General features: G+C 45.7%; 1 protein-coding gene across 50 annotated transcripts in view; it reads right to left on the bottom strand.

The window, feature by feature from the left end:
- The window catches only part of SORBS1 (sorbin and SH3 domain containing 1), a 219602-nt gene that overhangs the window by 20330 nt on the left and 178531 nt on the right, over nt 1-20741 (bottom strand). For 26 of the 50 annotated variants that reach the window (XM_070224144.1, XM_070224111.1, XM_070224081.1 and 23 more), the window contains 7 exons: nt 18372-18544; nt 15660-15745; nt 12322-12489; nt 8146-8192; nt 4680-4794; nt 4405-4530; nt 2379-2573 (listed from right to left, as the gene is read on the bottom strand). In XM_070224144.1, the coding sequence (XP_070080245.1) occupies nt 2379-2573; nt 4405-4530; nt 4680-4794; nt 8146-8192; nt 12322-12489; nt 15660-15745; nt 18372-18544 (910 nt within the window). Of the gene's footprint in view, nt 1-290; nt 1065-2378; nt 2574-4404; nt 4531-4679; nt 4795-8145; nt 8193-12321; nt 12490-15659; nt 15746-18371; nt 18545-20741 lie in introns of all 50 variants that reach the window. The other 24 variants (XM_070224021.1, XM_023642038.2, XM_070223911.1 and 21 more) reach the window with 3 other exon arrangements.

Raw genomic sequence — 20741 nt, 5'->3', positions numbered from 1 at the left:
CCTTCTCTGGGGCTTTTGCATGGCGCCAGGAGACACCCAAAGTGGGGGTAATTTCTGTATCACCTCAAGAGGCCAGAAGACAGACTATCCTTTGCCTTCAACTGTCCCCAGCCCTGACACCTTAATTGATGACCCCTCCATTCCCTCCTGGGTAATATTTTTGCTCCCAAGGCAAGCAAACGGGTCTCACTGGCATCTACTCGGCCTCGGTAGATGGACCATGGGTGAGACGTCCGGCCCACCCTGCCAACTGAGACGCCAAGGCACACACAGTCATGCTGCAGGCCTACCTGGCTCACACCACTCCGAGCAGCCTTCCTCTCAGCCTGCTCGCCACCTCTATGCAGCTCTGTCTGCTCAGCCTCCCTTCCCGGAAAAGGGCTACCCAGGGGCTTGCTGGGCCGGCTCTCCTCTGGGGTGTGGAGATCTGAGAGTCTCTGTTCAGTGCTCAGGCACCTGACCACGTCTGAAGGTTTCAAGCAGCTCTTCTTAGAGATCTTGGGTCCACCAGGGCATCTCTCACCTGCCTCCCTCTCTGCTTTCCTCTCATACCATCTGCTCTCTTCTCGCCATGGCTGCCGCTTACCCTGGCTGCTAAAGGCATTGCTAAGCTCTGAGATGACCCTATCAGAGCTCCCAAGCGGTGGCTGGGAGAAGCTATCCTGGCGGACACCTGAAGTTGGCATATGGATACCACTGTCTCCATTGACATGAAGGGAGGCCTGAGTACTGGGTGCCAGGGAGTAGGCTTTGTGGGGGGCAGGAAGGGCCAGTGGGGAAGCTATCGAACGTGGGGTGGAACGATCTGACCAACTCGAGTGGGGTAGGCTGAGGGACAGGGAGGGACTGGGCCTTGCCATCAAGGCGAGGTGGTCAGTGTCATAGATAGAAGCCTCTGGCAAAGGAGGCAAGGGTGGGGTCAGGGCCAGAGGACGCCTGCCTGGGACCCCTACAGTCAGCGAGATCCACTCAGAGGTGACGGCATGCATCTCAGGGGACAGGGCTCGGTGGGGGTGAGGCAGAGATGAGGGGGCTCGCATGATAAGCTTGCTGTGACTGGGAAACTTGAAAAGAAAAGGAGAGAGAGGAAAACAAAAGAAAGAAGCAAAAGGTACAAGCGTCAGCATAAAGAAGAAAGAGGAAAATAATCACAAGGGACATATAGAGAGGAATGAAACGGAAAAGACGAGCGGACACTGGTGTCCAGAGAGGAAGTTGTGTGGTTAGGTCTGGAGAGAAACTGGGATGTGCGTGTGTGCAGGCGGGGGAGGAGGGGAGAAGCAAGTGGTATGGAGATGGGAGAAAGGGTCCCATCACTGCAGGTACACATGGTGCCGGCCTGGTTTGCAGAATCAGACTTGCAAAGGGACACACTGGAAGCTCCCCACCCAACCCACCCAACAACCTCTGCAACTGAAGCCCTGACTCAGAACCACGAGGTTAAAACATGACCTGCCACTGCCCTGGCCTTTCCTTGGCTTTTATTCTCTCTAGGGGGCCCAGCAAAGGGCCTTCCAGAGAAGAGTATGAGCAGTGTAGTCATTTTGTTTTATAGTCATGCTTGCCTATGGTCAAGTGAAAAATCTAGTGGAGTTCCCCATATTATTACAAAGCAGAATGCCCTCCTGAGCCAGTGATGGCGGGTGGAAGAGGAGGAAATGGTTAGAAGATGAGAGAAAAGAAGCACTATCCAAGTGTCATCCCAGGTCCCTGGGTCCTGTTCTCATCCCTCTGGACATCAATCTCTTTCACAGGAGGTCAGCCCACCATGCCTCCCCAGAGCCCAAGGTCCTAATTTCTTCTTGGCTTTGGGAAAACGGGGATGGGTTTGGAGTAATGTATATTTTAAAATGTTTCCTCATAATTAATGTTCAGGTAAGCAAACATCTTATTATAAACCTACTGCCTTTTAGCCCAGTGTAGATGAGTTCCTTTTCCAACCTAGTTTCTGCTTGTAAAGAATACTCTGGATCTTTATCTTCTGCAGGCCAACCTTGACCAACAAGATGACTAAGAGAACCACACTGGGCCATGGTATGTACGGTACCGTGGTGGCACCCAGGGCACCAGCTTCACAGGGGATGGGATGTTCCCAGTACAGAGTTTTGGACCAACCGATAAAGACTCTTATTTCTCTCCCTAGTCATCTTTTCCCCAGAGCAATCAGCTTAAGTCCCTCCTTTATCCGCTAATATTTCTCCCACCAAGTGCTGAAAAATGTCATCTGTATGCATGAAAACCCCAGTGTGTCTACTCTACATTGCTCAGGACAGTTCTTAGTCACAGTGCTGAAGAACTATCCCAGAGGGGCTATTTGCCAATAGCACTGTGGGTTTGTCATGCTGAATACGAAAGCCAGTGATGAGAAGCTTAGGTACCTGTGGGCTTGCAGTGGCACTACGACTTGGGGAAGAGGAGAAAGGCAGGTCGATGTAATCCACAGGGTTTTTCACCAGTGGCCTTTTGATCACGTCCACATAGGTGATGGGGAAGATGCCTTGCCGGGACGTCCCTGGGATCCTCCCTTCGTACCAGTTCTCATCCACCTGTCGAAGCAGCATGATCCTCTCACCCTATAAGATACAGCAAGGTAAGGGTCCTTGTCCCACCACGCCTCAGCATGTCTGAGGCCCTGCCTGAACCCTGCTGTCCTGCATTATTTATTGCTCAGAAAATCCTTCCTTGCTGGACCTGGATGGAATTAATTTCACTGGACTAGAGATGCTAACAGCACTAGAGCCACCTGGATGCTGGGAAGTGAAGCTTGGTCTCTAAATATTTCAGTAAAGGAGAAGGCCACATTCATTCCCCCAGGTTAGCAGACAAATGTAGTGTTTTGACTCATTTAATACAAAATAGACAGAACTCCAATCTTCTCTAAGGCAAAGGTTTTGGGGGGTTATCTTTTTCCCTCCTTTTAATAACTTTATTTTTTCCTGCATTGTTCTAGAAAAATTAAAACACAAGTAAACATAAAGCAGAAAATAATCATTACCCATAATATTATCATGTGGGCATAATCACTGCTAATGTTTTGACAAAGGCACTTCCCAGATTTAATCCTATACATGTGAATTAGACTTGCATATATTTTTTTCTTATGATAATTGTGTATGCACTGTATTTCCCTTTTCCAACTCGTTGTTTTATACTTAATAACCTACTTATTTGTGAGCTTTATTATTTGGAGCCTCCTAATTTGTCAAGAAATATAATTCTACAGTTTTATTGGTGTTGCACAGCTTAATGGACCACTGCAGGGTCTTCTTTTTTTTTTTTTTTAAAGATTGGCACCTGGGCTAACAACTGTTGCCAATCTTTTTTTTTTTTTCTTCTGCTTTATCTCCCCAAACCCCCACTGTACACGGTTGTATATCTTAGTTGCATGTCCTTCTAGTTGTGGGATGTGGGACGCTGCCTCAACGCGGCCTGACGAGCGGTGCCATGTCCGCACCCAGGATCTGAACCCTGGGCCGCCGCAGCGGAGCGCGCGAACTTAACCACTCGGCCACGGAGCCAGCCCCATGCAGGGTCTTCTATTGTATGTATAATGATGTGATTACTAGTCTCCTGATGTTGGGCAATTAGGTTGCTTCCAATGTTTCTCTTTTCTGTGAGATGGCTCATCTTTTTCCAAGGCATGTGCTCACTTCCTTCAACCCTCAATACAATTACTAACTTTAATAACTTTAGCAAGCCAGAGAATTCTGACATGTAAAGAGAGTGTTTGAATTCCTGGGAAGAACAGAGTCTCTGCATGGCTTAATTGTGTTCAAAATAAGCATGCAGAGCTCCTCGAAGGCAATAATGGTGATGATGATGCTGGCATCTCCTGTTTACTGAGCACTGACTAGATCCATATGTCATGCTGGGGGCTTCACATACGTTGTTTCATTTAATCCTCTTACAAGAGCTCTATGAGGGCCATTTATCTTCATTTTTTATATGAGGAAATGGGGCTCAGAAAATTATTTAACTCCCCAAAAGTCACACAGTTGATATTCTATGACTTTTGACTTTAAAGTTTTCAGACTTCTCCGGTGCCGAAGCACTTGCTTTTCTCCCCTAGGCCACACTGATATATTGTAAAACCTAGTGGCCAACACAGTACTTACCACATCATTAGGTGCTCAATAAATGTGGGCTGCATATAGCTTATAAAAGATGTCCGAGATTCCAGAAACACTGCCTTTAGTTAGTGAAGTCAATGTAGTTAAACCTTGACAAGCCTAGGGTCTACTTTTAAATACTTCACCTCAGAAAATTCTCCAATTGCCCTTAATGCAATCCTTGATTGGGCGCATCTCTTAGGCATACCGACTGGCAGGCCACTGCAAGGCCACACCCCACAATACCAGCACCATCCAACAGAGTCCCAAAGCATCGGATGAGAGGGTGGCTTACCTTCCTGAAGGACATTTCTACTTGTGTGTCACCGTTAAAGTTAAACTTAGCAACAGCTTCTCCATATTCCAAAACCTGCACTGGTGTCAACTTTTTGGGCTGAGCCTTCTCAGCAGGAGGAAGCAGCTGGGAAAGGAAAAGACGCAAAAGCGAAAGAAGAGAGGAAAATGGGGAAATGAGAGGAGAGGAGGAAAAAAAACACAAGTTTTCAGTAAATAAATGGTGCTTTGGGCACAACCAAAGGATTTTCCTTAGAAAGAAAGGAGCTGCGGTACCTCAATGTAGGTGCGCGGGAAGATGCCCACGCGGCCGTGGTGCTCTCCCTCATACCAGTTCTGATCAATCTGCTTGTAAATGTAAACGATGTCTCCCTTCTGCAGAGGAAGCTCCCTGTCAACAGAGGGTCATGGCATTTTAGCAGATGTTTCAATATGTGTAAGAGGAAGACACTCAGTTTTTTTAGCAAAAGGAGACCTCGAGTGAGGTCAAAGGGAATAAATTACAGAAGAGGGGGCTCCACATTTGAAAGTTTGAATCTCACTATTCAGGAAATTACATTACCTTTGGCATTTTTCTAGTCTCTTGTGGAATGAATGTTAACTTTCACACTGACGAGCACTCGAAAGTGCTCAGAGGCCTTGTTAGTTTGCTGTGGTTTTCTCAGTGTATCTTCTGTGAATGCCAGTCTTATGCTCAGCATATTTATGCAACACACAGCAATGCACCCAGCAATCTTAGCTGATGTTCATTAAATGATGAAAAATGTCTCCTAGATACTTTCACTGCCTTCACTACCCTCTTCTATGCCAATAGCAAGGCATGCCTTCATTGCTTTAAACTACCCTCAAATTATTTGCACTAAATTGATATCCTGATATGATTTCCTCCATTTAGCCACCCATCCACCTATACACTTTGTCATCTATCCATCTATCATCATGCAATAGAAAAGCTCTGAAAGTAGGCCAATCTGGGTTCAAAACCCAGTTATACCATTTACTAGCTCTGGGGCCTTGGGCAAGATTCTTATCTCTGAGATACTTTATCAAAATAGGAGCTAATTCAGGGTTGTTGGAGAATTCAGCAACAGACTACTAATAAAACACCCAGATGGTGCCTGATATATTGTTAACACTCAGTAAATGTAAATTAATTTCCTTTTCAACATGGAAAAGGGATCTTGGAAAGAAAAGTAGATTTTCCTTCAAATGCTCTTCATGTCTTTTTTTTTTTTCAATATTTCCATATCCATCCCTTTGTTTGCCTCAATAATAATGGTGTTAACCTCTAACCAGGACTTTTTATTTTATTTATTTTTTTAAAAAAAAGAGAAACATAAAGATAAATTATAAGCAAAATGAAAAAAGGAGAACAAAAATTATAACTTGAAATTTTCTTGAATTAAAAAAAAGTGACCTAGATCTCTTCCATTTGAGTCAAATCAATAGCATGGAAAGCAAGGTCTCTGACTTCAATTTGGAGGGGTGTGCCTGCTTTGCAGTGTGCCAGGAAGTCCCACGGTACATGAGAGCTGCTGGCTAAACAATGGGGGCACATGTGGAAAACTTCACAAAGTCAGCACTGTGCTGAAGGAAAGAACAAGGCAGCCTTTGTGGGTCTCACATTGGTAGACAGGATTCTAATCCTAAAGAGGCCCATGAAGGGGTTCTGGGCATTCATCTCCGCAAGAAGGAAAGTCTTTGGCCAAATTTTTGCCATCGTCCTCCTTGGGGGTGTTCTGAATCCCGCCCCCCCCCCCCCCCGACTTTAGCTCCAACTATGAACACATGGATGTGCAAGACCCTCAGCATAGCCACCCTGCTGGAGACCTACAGGCTGCACACTCTGCCACCCTCAGTGACTTGCAGCTGTAGAGGCAGAAGGCTGTGACGGGCCCACTGGTAAGAAGGGAGGACAGCTTGTATGAGAATGAGAGGTCTGTGGTCATGGCCAGAGATGCACCACAGGGTGCTTGGGGCTGCCACCTTCTTGTACTCTGGACCACACCCCAATCTCCCAAAGAAATACATGACAGAGTCTGGCAGTAACAAGGTTTGAGAAATGATCACATGATATACTTTAGATCTTTTCTGGAGTGTCACCACGTACATTGGCACAGTAGAGGCTCACAGGAGCCTTGGGAAGGAAACTTGTTGAATCCTGTGTTCCCACAGAACACTTTTTTGAGTAATATACTGTAGGGAAAAACAGAACCCAGTGACAGAAGATGTTTAAAAGACTCAGGTCTATGGATCTGTCGTTTACTCCTTTTAAAAGTTTTATTAACTTCTTTCGGAGGCAGCATGGTATGATGAAAGCATTGAGTCAGGAGAAAGGAACCCTCTCTCCAGCACGAGCAACAGTGATAAATGGTGACAAGTTCTGTCTATCTCAGCTTTCTTACCTGTTCTATTTGACAGGGTTGCTCTAAAGACAAAATTGTTTCAAGATGTTGCTAAATGAAATCTAGGTAAATGTAACATTATCATCACAACACCATTCAATGAATATTATATGGACCTTTCTCAATTCAAAGAAAAAGGGAAAGGTATCTACTTGATTCAACTAAAAATTTATATATCTGTTATCCTGTCTCAGGTTAAAACAAAAAGGGGGAAGCGCTGACTTCTGCTACACTGTGCCACATGTTTTACAAGGATTACCTCAGCTGTCCTGCAGGAGAGGCATTTTTATGCCCATCCTACAGATGAGGAAATTTGAGGTGGAAGAGGTTGATGACTTGCCCACGGTCAGAGAGACAGTAAGTGGCAAAGTCAGGATTCTAAAGCCCATGATCTTTGCAGCACATTATGCTGCCACCTCTTGATAGCTGATGAGCTAAAGGACTGGAGTAATTACAGACAAACCCAAGTGCACTAGATTTGTGCCTACGTTCTGGAAACTCTGGCCCAGTCACTCGTTTTGTGTTGGAGGAGATCAGAATTATGGCTGAGCAGCCTCCATGGCCCAGCATCCGAGGACAGGGAGCTCTCCCTCTCATCACCAGACATGAGGCCTCCCATCAGCAGGATAACGGGATGGCTGCTGATCATTGCTGCCAAAGAAAACTCACTGCCCATTTTAATCCATAATTGGATATGAAGTGAACAGCTTCCTTTTGGAACCCAGTCTTTGGTAGTGTTTCCCAAATTTCATTCCATGGAAAATATAACAGTTTCCTGGTCGTCTAAATTTAGATAATACTGGGTTAAATAAACCAATCAGATTAGGTTTCTTCATTGAAAGACTTCTAGAGCCATTAAAATGCCAACAGCAAAGTATATCTTCAAGGGGTGCAGGAGGTATAAACAGTATGCAGTGGTTCCCAGACTCATTTCTATGATGGAACACTTTCTTGGAGAAATATTTTACAGAGCTAGCACTCCGGGGAACATACTTAGAGAAGTGCTGGTCTCCTGCGGGTTCCCACAAGCCTTTAATCTCTCAGGATATTACAGCAAACTGGTACAGTTATCTTCCTAGAGACTAGTTCAAGTTCCTTCCACAGAAAGGGTGGGTGTAACAGTACAGACCTCAGAGGATTACAGTGTAACCTATGTAACACTGTGACATAAAGTACTTTGTAACATATGTAAAAAGCTTTGAACAGTGCTTGGCAGGTAGTAAACTCTATCAACTATTGTTTTTTATCATTATTTCTCCAACTCTTCTCTACAAGTGAACTTCTATGTTTCAAAGAGGCAGTGAAAATGACAAATAAATATGAGTGGTGGCACTTACTTTAGTGTCTGAGCTTTAAAGTCAAATTTAGCTCTGGCGGGTCTCATCTAAACACAAGAAACAATGACAAGTTAAAATCGCAATTCATGTACAGTGTAAAGGACACATTTTCACGAGTTTCCAGAAAGCAAAGCAGAAAAATCCACTCTAACTAGTTTGTTCTGGTGTAGAAATCTGGGCAAAATTCCACTTGTCTGACCTTAGCAGACCGTTAGATGGATGTTCGGTCAATTAAGTCATGCATGAGAATCTCCCTAAGGACAGCCAGATCTGGGGAAGAGATAGTTATAAAAGTCCCAAAGCTGAAGTGCTGGTTCCCCAAAGCTGACCATGGCTATTAAAAAAAACAAAACAAAAAACAAAAACAGAGGCAGCCAGAAGTCCTAAGACAAAGAATGTCTACTATTTTGGAATTATCACTATCTTACTCTTCAGAGGACATCTTCTATTTGTCCGGCTTAAATTATGATCTGCAAGTGGATGAAAACCTGATTCATCCTTCATGTCATCTTCACCTCCACATATCTCTCATGGTCTGTGAGATCATGCCGAAAGCCAGATAAAGTGAGCCATGAGCTCACTCTTTCTCCAGGGCTTCCATTCCTCTTAGGTAGCCCTCTCCTTCCAGACCCCAAGGGCTGGAAGTCTCCCTCAGCCCCAATCTCTACTTCCTCATCAAGCCTGTCATTAAGTCACAACAACCCACCCTCCCACCCCTCCACAACCCCGCTCAGGCCTGACCTCTAGTTCTCACAGGCACAAAGCTTCCTTTGAGTTCACATTCTCTTTGCTCTAATCTACTGTCACTCAGGAGCACAAATAACATTCCTCAAATACTTCTGTCACATCACTTCCTTGCTTTGAAGTTGGCCAAGGCTCTCAACTGTCCCTCAGCTCAAGGCTCAGTTCCTGATGCAGGTTAAGGGCTGTGAGTAATTTCTCCCCACTCATACCTAACTGCTTTTCTCTCTTATAGACCCTCTTTCTGTATTTGCTACCCCTTATCTAGACCTGCTTTGTCTGGAATTTCTTCATCTCCACTTCCAGCAAAAAGTCCACCTTTACTTACCGTATTTATTTGCATATCTTTCTTCCCCATTATTAAAAAGTCGTTATTTTAACTAATTCTTTTTTTTAAAAGAAAGGTAGGGGGGAGAAGTCACGTGGGCAAATTGTTTAAGGCTGCCAGTCTAATTCTGCCTGAAGCCGTGAGCAACTCCAACTTCTTCGAGTGCGATCACTTTCTGGTCTAGGGAAACAATGTGATGGAAATTAAATTACACGCCTCCTCTTCAGTATTAGAGGGCGTGGAAAAATGGGAGACTCCAGGTGAGGGGAAAAAATGGTATTTAAAAGTTTCATCAAGTTTAGTTTTAGACTCTCATTCCTCAGTGATTTCCAGGCTCCTCAAGCTAGGGTCTTGTAGGAATCTTAAGGGCCATGAATTCTCCACAGGAATTTTCTGTTTTTGCATTTTCATGTTGATGTTTCCATCCATCTATACACATACATATTAGAGGTCAACTGAATGCCGACCTTATAATCAACACCATACAATTTCAATTGCCTGCATTTGTGTCTGTGTGTGACCAAAAAGTATAATTTAACAGTTGTAGGCACATAAGGAAAGAATAGATGTGGGGTTAATGATAAATGACAAGTTCACAAGAGAAGGCCAAAGGACCAAAATTGCATGGACAAAAATTTCAGAGTGATTCCACTCAAAAAACTGATGGTCACCCCATGACAGCCAGCTGTAGAACTGTGTGAACTGTACAAAATTTATACTAAAACAGCACCAGATTCACACTTTGAGTGGTAATTGAGTTCAAGCAAAACTATATCTCCTATCAATTAATAAAGTTGTACAGGTGTGTGGTTTACTATTTAATTTGTAAATTGAGGGTTGCTGAATTTTTGCTTTTTTCATTAAAGGAAATCCATACATTACTCAAAGTTGAGAAACGCCGATTCCATTGAACTTTTTTTTTGAGGAAGATTAGCCCTGAGCTAACATCTGCTGCCAATCCTCCTCTTTTTGCTGAGGAAGACTGGCCCTGAGCTAACATCCATGTCCATCTTCCTCTACTTTATATGTGGGACGCCTACCACAGCATGGCTTGTCAAGCGGTCCCATGTCCGCACCTGGGATCCGAACTGGCGAACCCCTGGCCGTCAAAACGGAAAGTGCGCACTTAACTGCTGCATCACCAGGCCTGCCGCTGAACTTTTAAGACATATAATCTGAGTCATGATTGGTTATCAAGAACAGCATCTCTTTGTTATCTTTCTATATCTGCCTGAGGCCAAATCCATATTTCCCTCCCCTGGCCCACAGTATTGTGTTACTTACTAAAACAGAGATGATTATTATGGGGTGCCTCTTCCACTAGACTACCAGCTTCCCAAGTGCAGTCTGAGTTCTGTTTCTGCCTCCCCATAGGGACCTGCACAGAATTACCAGCCACCCAAATTCTACTGAATGGGACTGACGTATGTCTACACAGCCTGGGGCACCTGGGACTTGGTCTCTATTTTCTCATGTCCCTCAGTCAACATCGAGGGCAGTGATTTTCAAAGTGTGGTCCCCAAACTGGTATCATCAACGTCACCTGGGAACTGGTTAGAGATGCAAATTCTCAGGTCCCACTCCAGAATCAGAAACTTTGTGGATGGGACCCAGCAATCTGTATTTTAACAGGCCCTTAGGGGGTTCTGATGTGCCCAAGTTTGAGAATCACTGCTCCAGAAGGGAGGCGGGGTGGGTTGGGCAGTACTGGCCTCTGTCCATGAGTTTTCTGTCTCAGTGGCATTCTCGTTTGCAAGTGTTGTCTATACGGGGTGAGTATGCAGCCCTAGAGGGGCCTTTGCATGTTCCCATCTTCTCCGTCACTCACAAGCAGGCAGGCCTGTGAATGAGGATAATCCATCACCAGAGCATTCAAACAGGGCGGTTTTGAGGGCTGGGGGCTGCCTTTCCCTCGCATCTGAGTAACAGTTGCTAACTTCTGCCTCTTCCTTACATATTTTCTTTTTCTCCCTCACCTTAGAGTCGTCTTCACCTCCCCAGCTTTCCCTCTTTTAATCTGCTTCCTTCATTCCTCCCTTTGTCACAGACACCTTCTATTTCTTTAAAAAGCAAAACAGAAAACAAACCATGCGATGAGTAGCCAGTGGTGCCTCTGTCACTCAAAAGGTAGAACCATGAATATTAACCTATTGAAAGATTATAAAACTGTACATACTTTGGTGCCACTCTTCCGTTTCCATACCCACCATGGCCCAGATACACACACTTCCCCAAAAGGAGCTAATCTTCAGCAGGGCTACTTAGGGTCACATGGCAAAACAAACTCTGACGCAAGAGGCAGCACTGGCCAGCACAAGAATTTGAACACGTTGACCTTAGTGCGGCAGCCAAGGCCTGGCTAAGACCACTTCAAAGGTTTGCACTTCTTCGTTCCGTCTATAAGGTTAAGTTTCATAATCTCAGCTAAGAAATGTCAAAATTAAGGAAACAGTTGAAATATCTCTCGGAGAGCTCTCTTCCCCTCCTTGGGCTTGTCCTAACTGCAAAACTCCTTTGGTTTCAAAATTCTTCAGTGAGGCTTCAGCACTAGTGAACACTTTATTCAATTAATTCATTCTATAATACCAAGCAGCAGTACTGTTTTCTGGTATTTCAATATTAATATCACTAAATTTCGGGGCCTGTGTAAATGGCGTAAATAATGCATCATAGCTAACTTTTGTAATACAAGTTTCATGAAATCATCTCTTCAAAGAAGAATCTTATAATTGCCCACACTATAGCTACTAATGCATTTGGACTAAAGGTTCAGGTTTCTAAGCAGAACGCACAGGCAGCACAGTATCATGATAAAATGCAGGATGTGGAGGACTGGACTCATGAAGACAGCCGATGCTCTAAGGCATGCATTAGGAGTGCGCGCCAGCAGATCCCGGCCCCACAGCCAGGCATGCTTGAACATACAGAGCACAGGACGTAATGGGAGTCATGTCCACTGACCAGCCACAGAAGAGCCAAAGCAAGCCTAAGGGAAGCCAGGATGACAGATGCTGTTGGGAGAACTAATCTGGCCTCCAGAGGGCAATGCTGAAGGGAGGCAAATATGGCTTTGGGTCAAGCAGCAGATCGAGGCAACCAAAACAGACCTCTGACCCAGATTTCCTTTTTGCCGTATCGTCTATATTGAGGAGGTCCCCAAAGCGCTCATTAGTGATAAACTGATGGTGCGTCGGAATGACGCCCGTGTGGCGTCGAGCTGCAATATCGGCCTCTTCTTGCTCTCGTTTAAGTCGTCTCTGGTCCGCTAAAAGTTTCTGCCATGAAATTGCATAAAATGGGCAGTGAATCATCTGGTCCAGGGCATTGGAAAACTGCCAACAAAAACAACTAAGGAAAAAGGTGCTAGGTCAATAGGGAGGAAACTTTAAGGGTCAGATGTCAGAGGCGCTTTATGGCCACAACTACTAAGTCCTGCTATAACCAGCCCTCCCCGCCTCGTGCACTGTGTAGGAAGGAGACAGCATTGCACAGGAGAAACCCACCAGGGGAACACTGGGATACAGGGAAGGATAAATTCCACACAGTTACACTGTCTGCAAACCATCCCCTGGCTCAGCCAAAGCCTCCTTCCTGCCTCCTGATACATGGGCAGCAAAGGCCAGGTGACCCAGGGTACATCAGGAGCGTTCCCAAACATGCTGGGCTGGCGGCAGGGGACTGGAAGTGGTTCCTTACCTGGCTTAGGCAGTGATGAGTTCCCACAGTATATTCTCATGGTGGGACCAGGGCTGGCTGATTCCTTCTGCCCAAATCAGGCCTACCACACCTGCTATGGGCTTTTACTATGTGGGGTTGGTGGCAACTAGGTCATTTTTGTGCTTCCTATATCTGTTACTCTAACATGCTCAACAGAACAGACATGGCCATTTGTGAAAATATGGCACCCCTTCTCCCAGGCCAGCCAATCTGTTCTCTGGGTACCACTTTTAGGAGGCCTTAGCACATGCACCAAAGGCTATTTATATAACTAACAAACAGCATCACTTACTTTCTCAGGTACTTTTTTACTTAGATGAAATGTCTTTATTAGGTGAAATTAAGCTGAGCTTAAGGCAATGATGTAGAATATAAATATAGAAGATAAACTAAGTAATGGTACTTCAGTTTAGAAGAAATAGTCTCTCCTAAATTAAGGAAATAGTCATCTATTTCTATTTTTAAAGGCCTTTTAAAATAACTAAGTAATGTTGCATTTTACCAAATGTCCTCATTGCCTATAGAAATGACCCTATGGAATTGTAAGGTATTTTCTCATTCCATACCAATCATACATTCCTGAGATTAACATTCCTTGTAAGAAAGCATTAATTAGAACTGATCATTCCTAGCATTCTCAATAAAACATTAGTCTTCTTCTAGCAGGCAATTAAATGCCTCAAGTGACACCTAGCCCCAAAGGATGAGGGGCCCATTTTTCTATTTTTCTCCAGGGTCTACAAATAATAAAATGGCCATGGGATTTCCAGTGCTCAGGCAAGTTGTCATAAAGATGAAATGAGAAGAGACATGAGAAAGTGCTTTGCAGAGCACAGCAAAGCCCTGGTTTCTAGCTCTGCCTCTAGTATAGGTTAACCTGCTATGCAGCCCCAGGCAAGCCACCACCTTGGTGCAGTCCTTTCCAGGATAAAACAAGAGATTGACTAGATGACCACTAATGTCCCTTCCAGGACTGACATCCTGACATCATCAATGCTAACAGTAAAGCATTTACATAGAAAAATGCCAGGACTCCCAATCCATTAGTTGGGAAATATGAGTTTTTCTGCAGCCATGGGAACGGACTGATGCTTGAGGCTGCCATACCCCTCGTGCTGGTAAATGGCCAAAGTTACACAAACTGCCAGTTACCCCTGGTGCTCTGGCAAAAGTTACATAAAATCAGTGAAGGTAGACAGTGAATGGAGCAAAGCTCAAACCCAGTGCCTGAATCTGACGTCAGTAAATCCATCATTCTGAAAGTTTAACCACATAAGCCAAAAACCATAGACAAAGACACAAAATTTTTAAGGATCTGTGAGCCAGTGTTATTTAGGAAACAAGCTGCTCACCTTCCATATGCAGCTTTTAATATACCAAGTGCTAAACCAACTAAGTAAAATATGCCTCCTATGTGGTAGGCAAGAATTCTATCACGAAACCTTCCATGTTGGATACTAGGGTTTATACTAGCAAAATGGAACATCATCTTCTTTCATCATAGCAGCCCAGGCCAACACAGGTGGGAATCTTGTATCTCGGTGACAGTGACTAGAAATGAATCTGTTCTGTGGCCTGATGAACACCCATTGTATGTGAGTTTTTCATCTTGTTATTACAAATAATTCTGCATATGGAATGCTTCCTCCCGTTTCTTCCCATGGACACGTGCAAGCGTCTTACTGAACACTGTCTGTATTGTCCTGGAGAGGGGGAGAGCTATGGGCTCTTTTGCCTCACCATCTGGCAGTAATGATTATCATCCAGCTCTCCTCAAAGTCAGCCTTACCCTAAATCCTTAAGGAAAACCCACCTAAACTCTGAAACCACTCAACAAAACAGAACAATGTAGAAAAAGTGCTTTGCACTTTACAGGAAAAGGGACAACTGTGTACATAGGAACACCCTCCCGCTCCTGCCACCAGATTCAAAGCAATTCTTCCATCTTTTAATTCACTACAGAAAAATGGGCATCAGAGTGTGTTTAATCTATAGGACTCCTTCTCCCAGGAATGCAAAGTCCAGAAAGCATGTCTCTTAATAACACTTTATCACAACAGAAGCTTGTGATTTCACCCATTTAAGCTGATAGGCAGAACTACCTCTTACTAAATCCTCAAGAGGATGGGCTCCTTTCCTGGCCCTGTCAGTCATACATTTCAGTAGCTGCACAAAAAAGTCCACGTCCCAAAGTTCGTGGCTGGGTTTTACCAACGTTTATTGGGGTATCCCTCTTCTTCTGAGTTAAAGACAACTTCTTCCAATTGTTTTATAAAATGCATCACGGTCATTATTATTTTTCAGTTTCCTCTTTCTCCTACTGCATCCTTCCCAATATGAACTGTGCTTTGTGCCAACAGAGGGATGGGCAGTATTGGAGAAATGTGTGGGTGGATCTCCCTAGAGAATAATAAGGCAAGGGTTAAGGGAAGGGATAAAAAAGTGAAGCAAACTCCAGGTTCTCCAAACAAAGCACTGAATGCAGGAGTACTGGCTAGACTTGGCATTTAGAACCTAGCACCTTGGGGAAATCAGTCTTATTTTTTGGAAAAGTAGATCAAAAGAGGAATGACTGAGCCTACGTCATATAAAATGTCACTCATGAAAACTCCAATCTTTGCTTCCAATTGCTGGGCCATATTGCTTCTCTGACAAATGTTTAGAATGTTTACTTCCTTCATATTTTTAATCTATGCAAGAGCTAAGAGATTTTAAAGATAGCATTTACCTCTTTATCATCATGACGCCTTCGAATAAATTCTTCTGTGGATTCCAAGTAATCAGCTGGTATAAAATGTCTTGGTGATTCTGAATCTTCAAAACAACAAAGTAAAATTAAAATAGGCAAAGATTTAGTGGGAAGCCAGGCTGGGAAAAGCTTTCACCTTTAATCCACGATAAATATCAACTTTTTACTGTTGTTGAGACCAATGACCAATAATCAAATTCTGAAGGAAAAAAACCCAAATCCCCCCCTCCCACTTTTTGGATTTATTTGTGAACTAGTTTAATACAAAGAAAACTAATCAGAAGACAAAAGGTGAGCAAAGAGAGAGGACCTTCTTTGAAAAGTGTCCCTACTAAGAGGCGTGCAGGATCTCACAGGGACACACCGTACACTCACACACACACAGGGCCACCGAGAGAGGCTGCCTCTCAAAAAACCACGGGGTGAGTCGGGATTGGTGTGAACTGCAAGGGGTTCAGGAGTTCAAATGAACAAATTTCTCAGATGAGCTAAACGGCCAATTTTTCTTTCGAAACAGAGTTTGGTGGTTAGTCTAAATGACATGAGGGCTTTGTTTTTAAAGAAGTGCAGCCACTACGAGCCATGATTAATTGCCAAGCAAAACAAACAGAAAACAAAAGACGGACCAGAAAATGAGCACCAAGGGCACAAGGGAGGAGGGGACAAAGCAAGCACAGTGAAGAGACGGGTGAGACCGGCAAATACACAAAATGCCACCTCCAAGGGATGCTCCCAGTTCACTTTGTGGGTTGTTGTTCCTGTCCAGGCCATGGTCTGAGTACAGCACAGAGTTCCCATTATTAAAGGCCCTCAGGCAGACCTCTGGGACCACAGGTCTCTCCTGAGGGGGCTCTGAGACCTGGCACAGCCTGGCCATGGTGTGTCGGGAGGACATCCGTCTAGGAACCAAGGGCTTTCCCCCAGAAGGGGGCTCGTCCTGATGGGGCTGACTGGGGAGGTCTGGCTTCTGGCCTGCCCGAAGGCCTGAGAAGTCACCAGGGGAAGGCTGTCTGGGGTGGTGCTGGAGGGGCTTTTTCAACCGAAAAGGGAGGGGGCTCATCAGGTAGATGTTCCTGAGGAGCGTGCTCTTGTCCCCTCTAGAATCCGGGCGCCAGTCAGGCTGTCTGGACGTCTGCTGCTGCTCGTGCTTCCGGATGGTGGTGAAGCGGGTATATGAGGCTGGGCAGGTGCCCTTACACTTGTTGAGGCGGTGTCTGGGAAAGTCTCCATGAACACTGCCACTACTGCCCTCTCTGCTGTCACTGGAGACATTTGAACAGTGGTCAAGCTCATCAGAGCAGGCAGAGAGAGGCACAGAAGGCACAAGGCCCCTGAAGCCCAAGGTGGGGTCCACCATATTGCTACGTGTCGGGGAGGCATAGACTCCCCCAGGGTTCATCCCGTCCATCTCCCTGGGCCGGAGCTTGGTTGACTCCAGGAGAGACTCGGCTGAGCGGGCTGAGGTCAGGCCACTCTGGGACAGCACAGGCGTGGGGGACTTGCTCAGCCTGCCAGACAGGTCCAGGGATGGCATGGACCGGGACCGCTGAATCAGCTGCTCAAAAGCTGTGATGCGGGAGGAGACAGTGTGCTTGGGGATATGCTCTGAACCCTCCTGACTGGGGCCCAGCTCACCCCTGGCCAATGCCAGGCTGCTCCTTTCAAAGTGGGAGGCAAGATCCCGCACACTGGAGGAGGAGACAGATCCTAGGAAGAGGCCAGCTCGGTTGATCTGATGCATGTCCCGGTACAACATGGAAAATTGCATCCCGGCCTTTCTCGAGAGAGGGCAGGGCCTCCTGGCGCTGGTGCTGTACTCCTGTAGGCTCATGGTGCTGCTCGACTTGCTGTCATAATCCCGCCGGGAGCGCATGAGCAGGTTCTCGATGCTCCCCCCAACTTGCAGGGGGAGACCTCTCTTGGAATCATTCAAAGAAATGGAAACACAAAGGTTCTCACAGCTCTGAGCCTTTTCTGATGGCAAGAGGACACTCTTCTGTTCCTGCAAAAGAGCGCTGGGAGCAGAGAGCCTGGGTTTGAATTTGGAAGGAAGGATTTCTGAAATGCAGGCTTTCGCAGCGGACAGGGGCTTCTTGTGTTTACATACAGGGCCTAACGCATTGCTAGTGTGAACCGTTCGGCTATGAACTGAAGATGAAGAAATCATGTGAGCATTCCCACCTTTACGATCCACTGGAAAGCATGCAGAATAAAATAAACAGACCCATTAGGTTAAAGCTAAAAGCTGCTAAAAAAAAAAAAAAAAGGAGAGGTAACATGCTCATTTGTCATAAGGGCTTTTTTTTTTTTTCAATTTCCAGTTGATGTCCGGAAGCAAAATAATTTGTGCTGCAAAGCAGGTGCAAAGATGCAACGAAAAATGGCCACCCTACTAGAGTTAGGAAAGACTAACAAAGCTCAGCTAATTTCTAAGAAAAGGGAATCAGAACGAAAAGAGAGAAAGAGAAATGCTTCAGGGAGAGCAAGGATGGGGATTCAAAGGAAGGGAACTATTAACACCAGAAAGAAAAATGGCCGGTGAGAAACCAGGGGAGGGGACGAAGAGGGCTCAAAGGCCTGGACAGGGATCTGAACAAGGCCAACTGATCTCCGTTGTGGGAGGTTCACCCGCTGCCAACGCCCTGACAGCAGTGTGCACGGGCGGGAGGCCTCCAGGCTGCCCCCAGTTACCTTTAGTGGAGGCCGAGCTGGATGGTCGCTTGAGCCCACTCAGGCCCTGGAGAGGGATGTCTCCACCTTCCAGGACGCTTTTATAGATCTGCCTCTCGTTCTCCAAGCTAGAGAGATCTCCAGGAGCCCCATCTGATTCCCTCTTCACTGCGTGGAAGTTGGAAGAATATATACTAAGAAAAACACAATGTTAAAAGAAAGAGAGAAGAGAAAAAAAATAGTAAAGAAGTTAGTATTTTTAACATTTTTGCAGAAAGCACATTACCAGCTGAGGACAAGAAACACACTTCCTGACATCCTACTACAGCACCATCCTTTCTAAAGGGCATTTCTATTTAGAAACAGAGTTTTACAGACAAGACAGGCCCATGGTGCCTCTGAATGCTCAGGAATCATGTCCAAGAAGCAAAGTGCTCTAACTGAGATGACCGCATTTATGCTTTAAAAGAATAACTCTGAGAAACACTGCCTGCTGAGGGAGGGCAGGAGAGAGACGGGAGGAGGGCAGGGAGGAGGGCAGGGGGAGGGTTGGGAGGAGGGGAGGGGGTGCTGGCGGCCCGGTAGCTGCACACAAAGTAGAGCAGTTGAGGACATGAGTGGAGCCTCTGACGTGTCACCAGCCAGAGCTGGCGACTTACAAGTTCACTGCTTGGATTATTTTTCCGGGTTATTCTTCACAAGCACTTTAGCAGATAAAGAACAGTGAAAGGAGGAGGTCCAGCTGTCCTGGGTCTCCAGGAAAAGCAGCCACCAAGGACAGTTGGAACCTGGGATTCTATACACTCTTACTATCCCAGCCACATTTCACACCCACTTCTTTCAAAATTTGTATTCAGAACCTTATGATGTGTATTATGAGTATAAACTACTGCTCATCTATATCCTTCATTTATTTTTATCTTGTTGAAATTCTAGGTATTTTTGCAAGCTACCACAAATCCTTTTTGGAATGAGGTGAGGCACAGAAAAATCTAAGAGCACTTACTCACTGAACCCCTCCCTCCCCTTCCCCTAATCCCAGTCTTCTATGCCTCACCCACTGACACACTGACGCACACGTGCGTGGGCACACGTGCACACACACTCTCTCTGTCTCACTCAGACAAGCAAATGACCCTTTCCCACAAAAGTACTCAGGATTCCACTAGGCTGCTTTTCAATCCTACCGATTTCGGCTTACTGGTATCAATATGGATTTTTCAGCTCTGAAGATGTATGCAGCTTCACTCCTATTTCCTCATCCCAATATTTTATTATATTATCAAGTGTATAGGAAAGCTTAAAGAATTATAATAGCGAATACACATATATGCCCCCCGCCACCACATTCTACAAGGAACCCGGGGCTGCATTTGTTTTATCACACATGTATGCATCTCCTTCCCTCTCCCCATCCACCATGATGGAAGTATTTTTACAGGTCACGCAGCCTCTGGGTCCCCACGGTCACAGACAATGACAGCAATAGCCACCCCACACAACTTGTGAGATGTGCTATGTGGGAGGCACTGTGCTGAGCGCTCGATCATCATTCTCTCTTTAATCCTCACAAACAATCCCACTTTTTCTATTTTCAGACGAGGAGATGAGGCACTGAGAGATGCAGCCACTTGTCACATCAGCCACGGTTACTGGAATAGCAGAGCTGCGACTGGAGCCTCGTCATCGGGCGCCACACAGACGGTATTCTTGGCCGTTGTTTTATATATAACATTTCCCTACAACCAAGGAGGAAGTGCCTTCCAAGAACCCAGGCTCACACACCACAGGAAACAGTGGGCTTAAGGATGCTCAAGCTCTGTGTACGTCACTGCTGCCAAGTGTCACCTGCCACGAATGCACGCCTGGGATGAGCGGCTCCAGAACCCAAGAGTCAGAAATGGAAAAGAGCTGGATACTCCAGTAGAACAGGTGATGTCTCTGAGTAGCTAAGTTCCCCTGAGCAATGCAGTTGTTTCTAGCACTGGTAACACCCCTCGCAGTTGCTGCTGCTTACTAGGCCCTTACCATGTGCCCACCACTGGCATCAAGGGCTTTACATGCTCTATCTCAGGGGACTGCCCAGGCGGCCATGGTTCCCCCAGCTCCCTCCTTCTTTCTGGCCTAGGTCAGGGGATCAAATGCTTTTCCCTTTTCCTCAGCCACACGGAAGAATAGCACTGGGAATCTAAGGGCAAAGAAAACCAACCCTCAAAGCTGAGAACATAAAGGCATGCGAGGGAAGGGAGTCTACAGAGCTGCTGCCAGGGTGTGTGTCTCAGGGGAGAAGCCTGCGGCAGGGGCAGCATGGGGCGAGTCTCTCTCCCCAGGCTGTGCCTTATTTGCAGGAGCTCGCTAGACTAGAGGGTCCACAGATAGACTCAATAAATA

Source organism: Equus caballus, chromosome 1 (assembly GCF_041296265.1).
Source record: "Equus caballus isolate H_3958 breed thoroughbred chromosome 1, TB-T2T, whole genome shotgun sequence".
In the NCBI taxonomy this organism is placed as follows: domain Eukaryota; kingdom Metazoa; phylum Chordata; class Mammalia; order Perissodactyla; family Equidae; genus Equus; species Equus caballus.
This window is presented reverse-complemented; position numbering and strand designations above follow the sequence as displayed.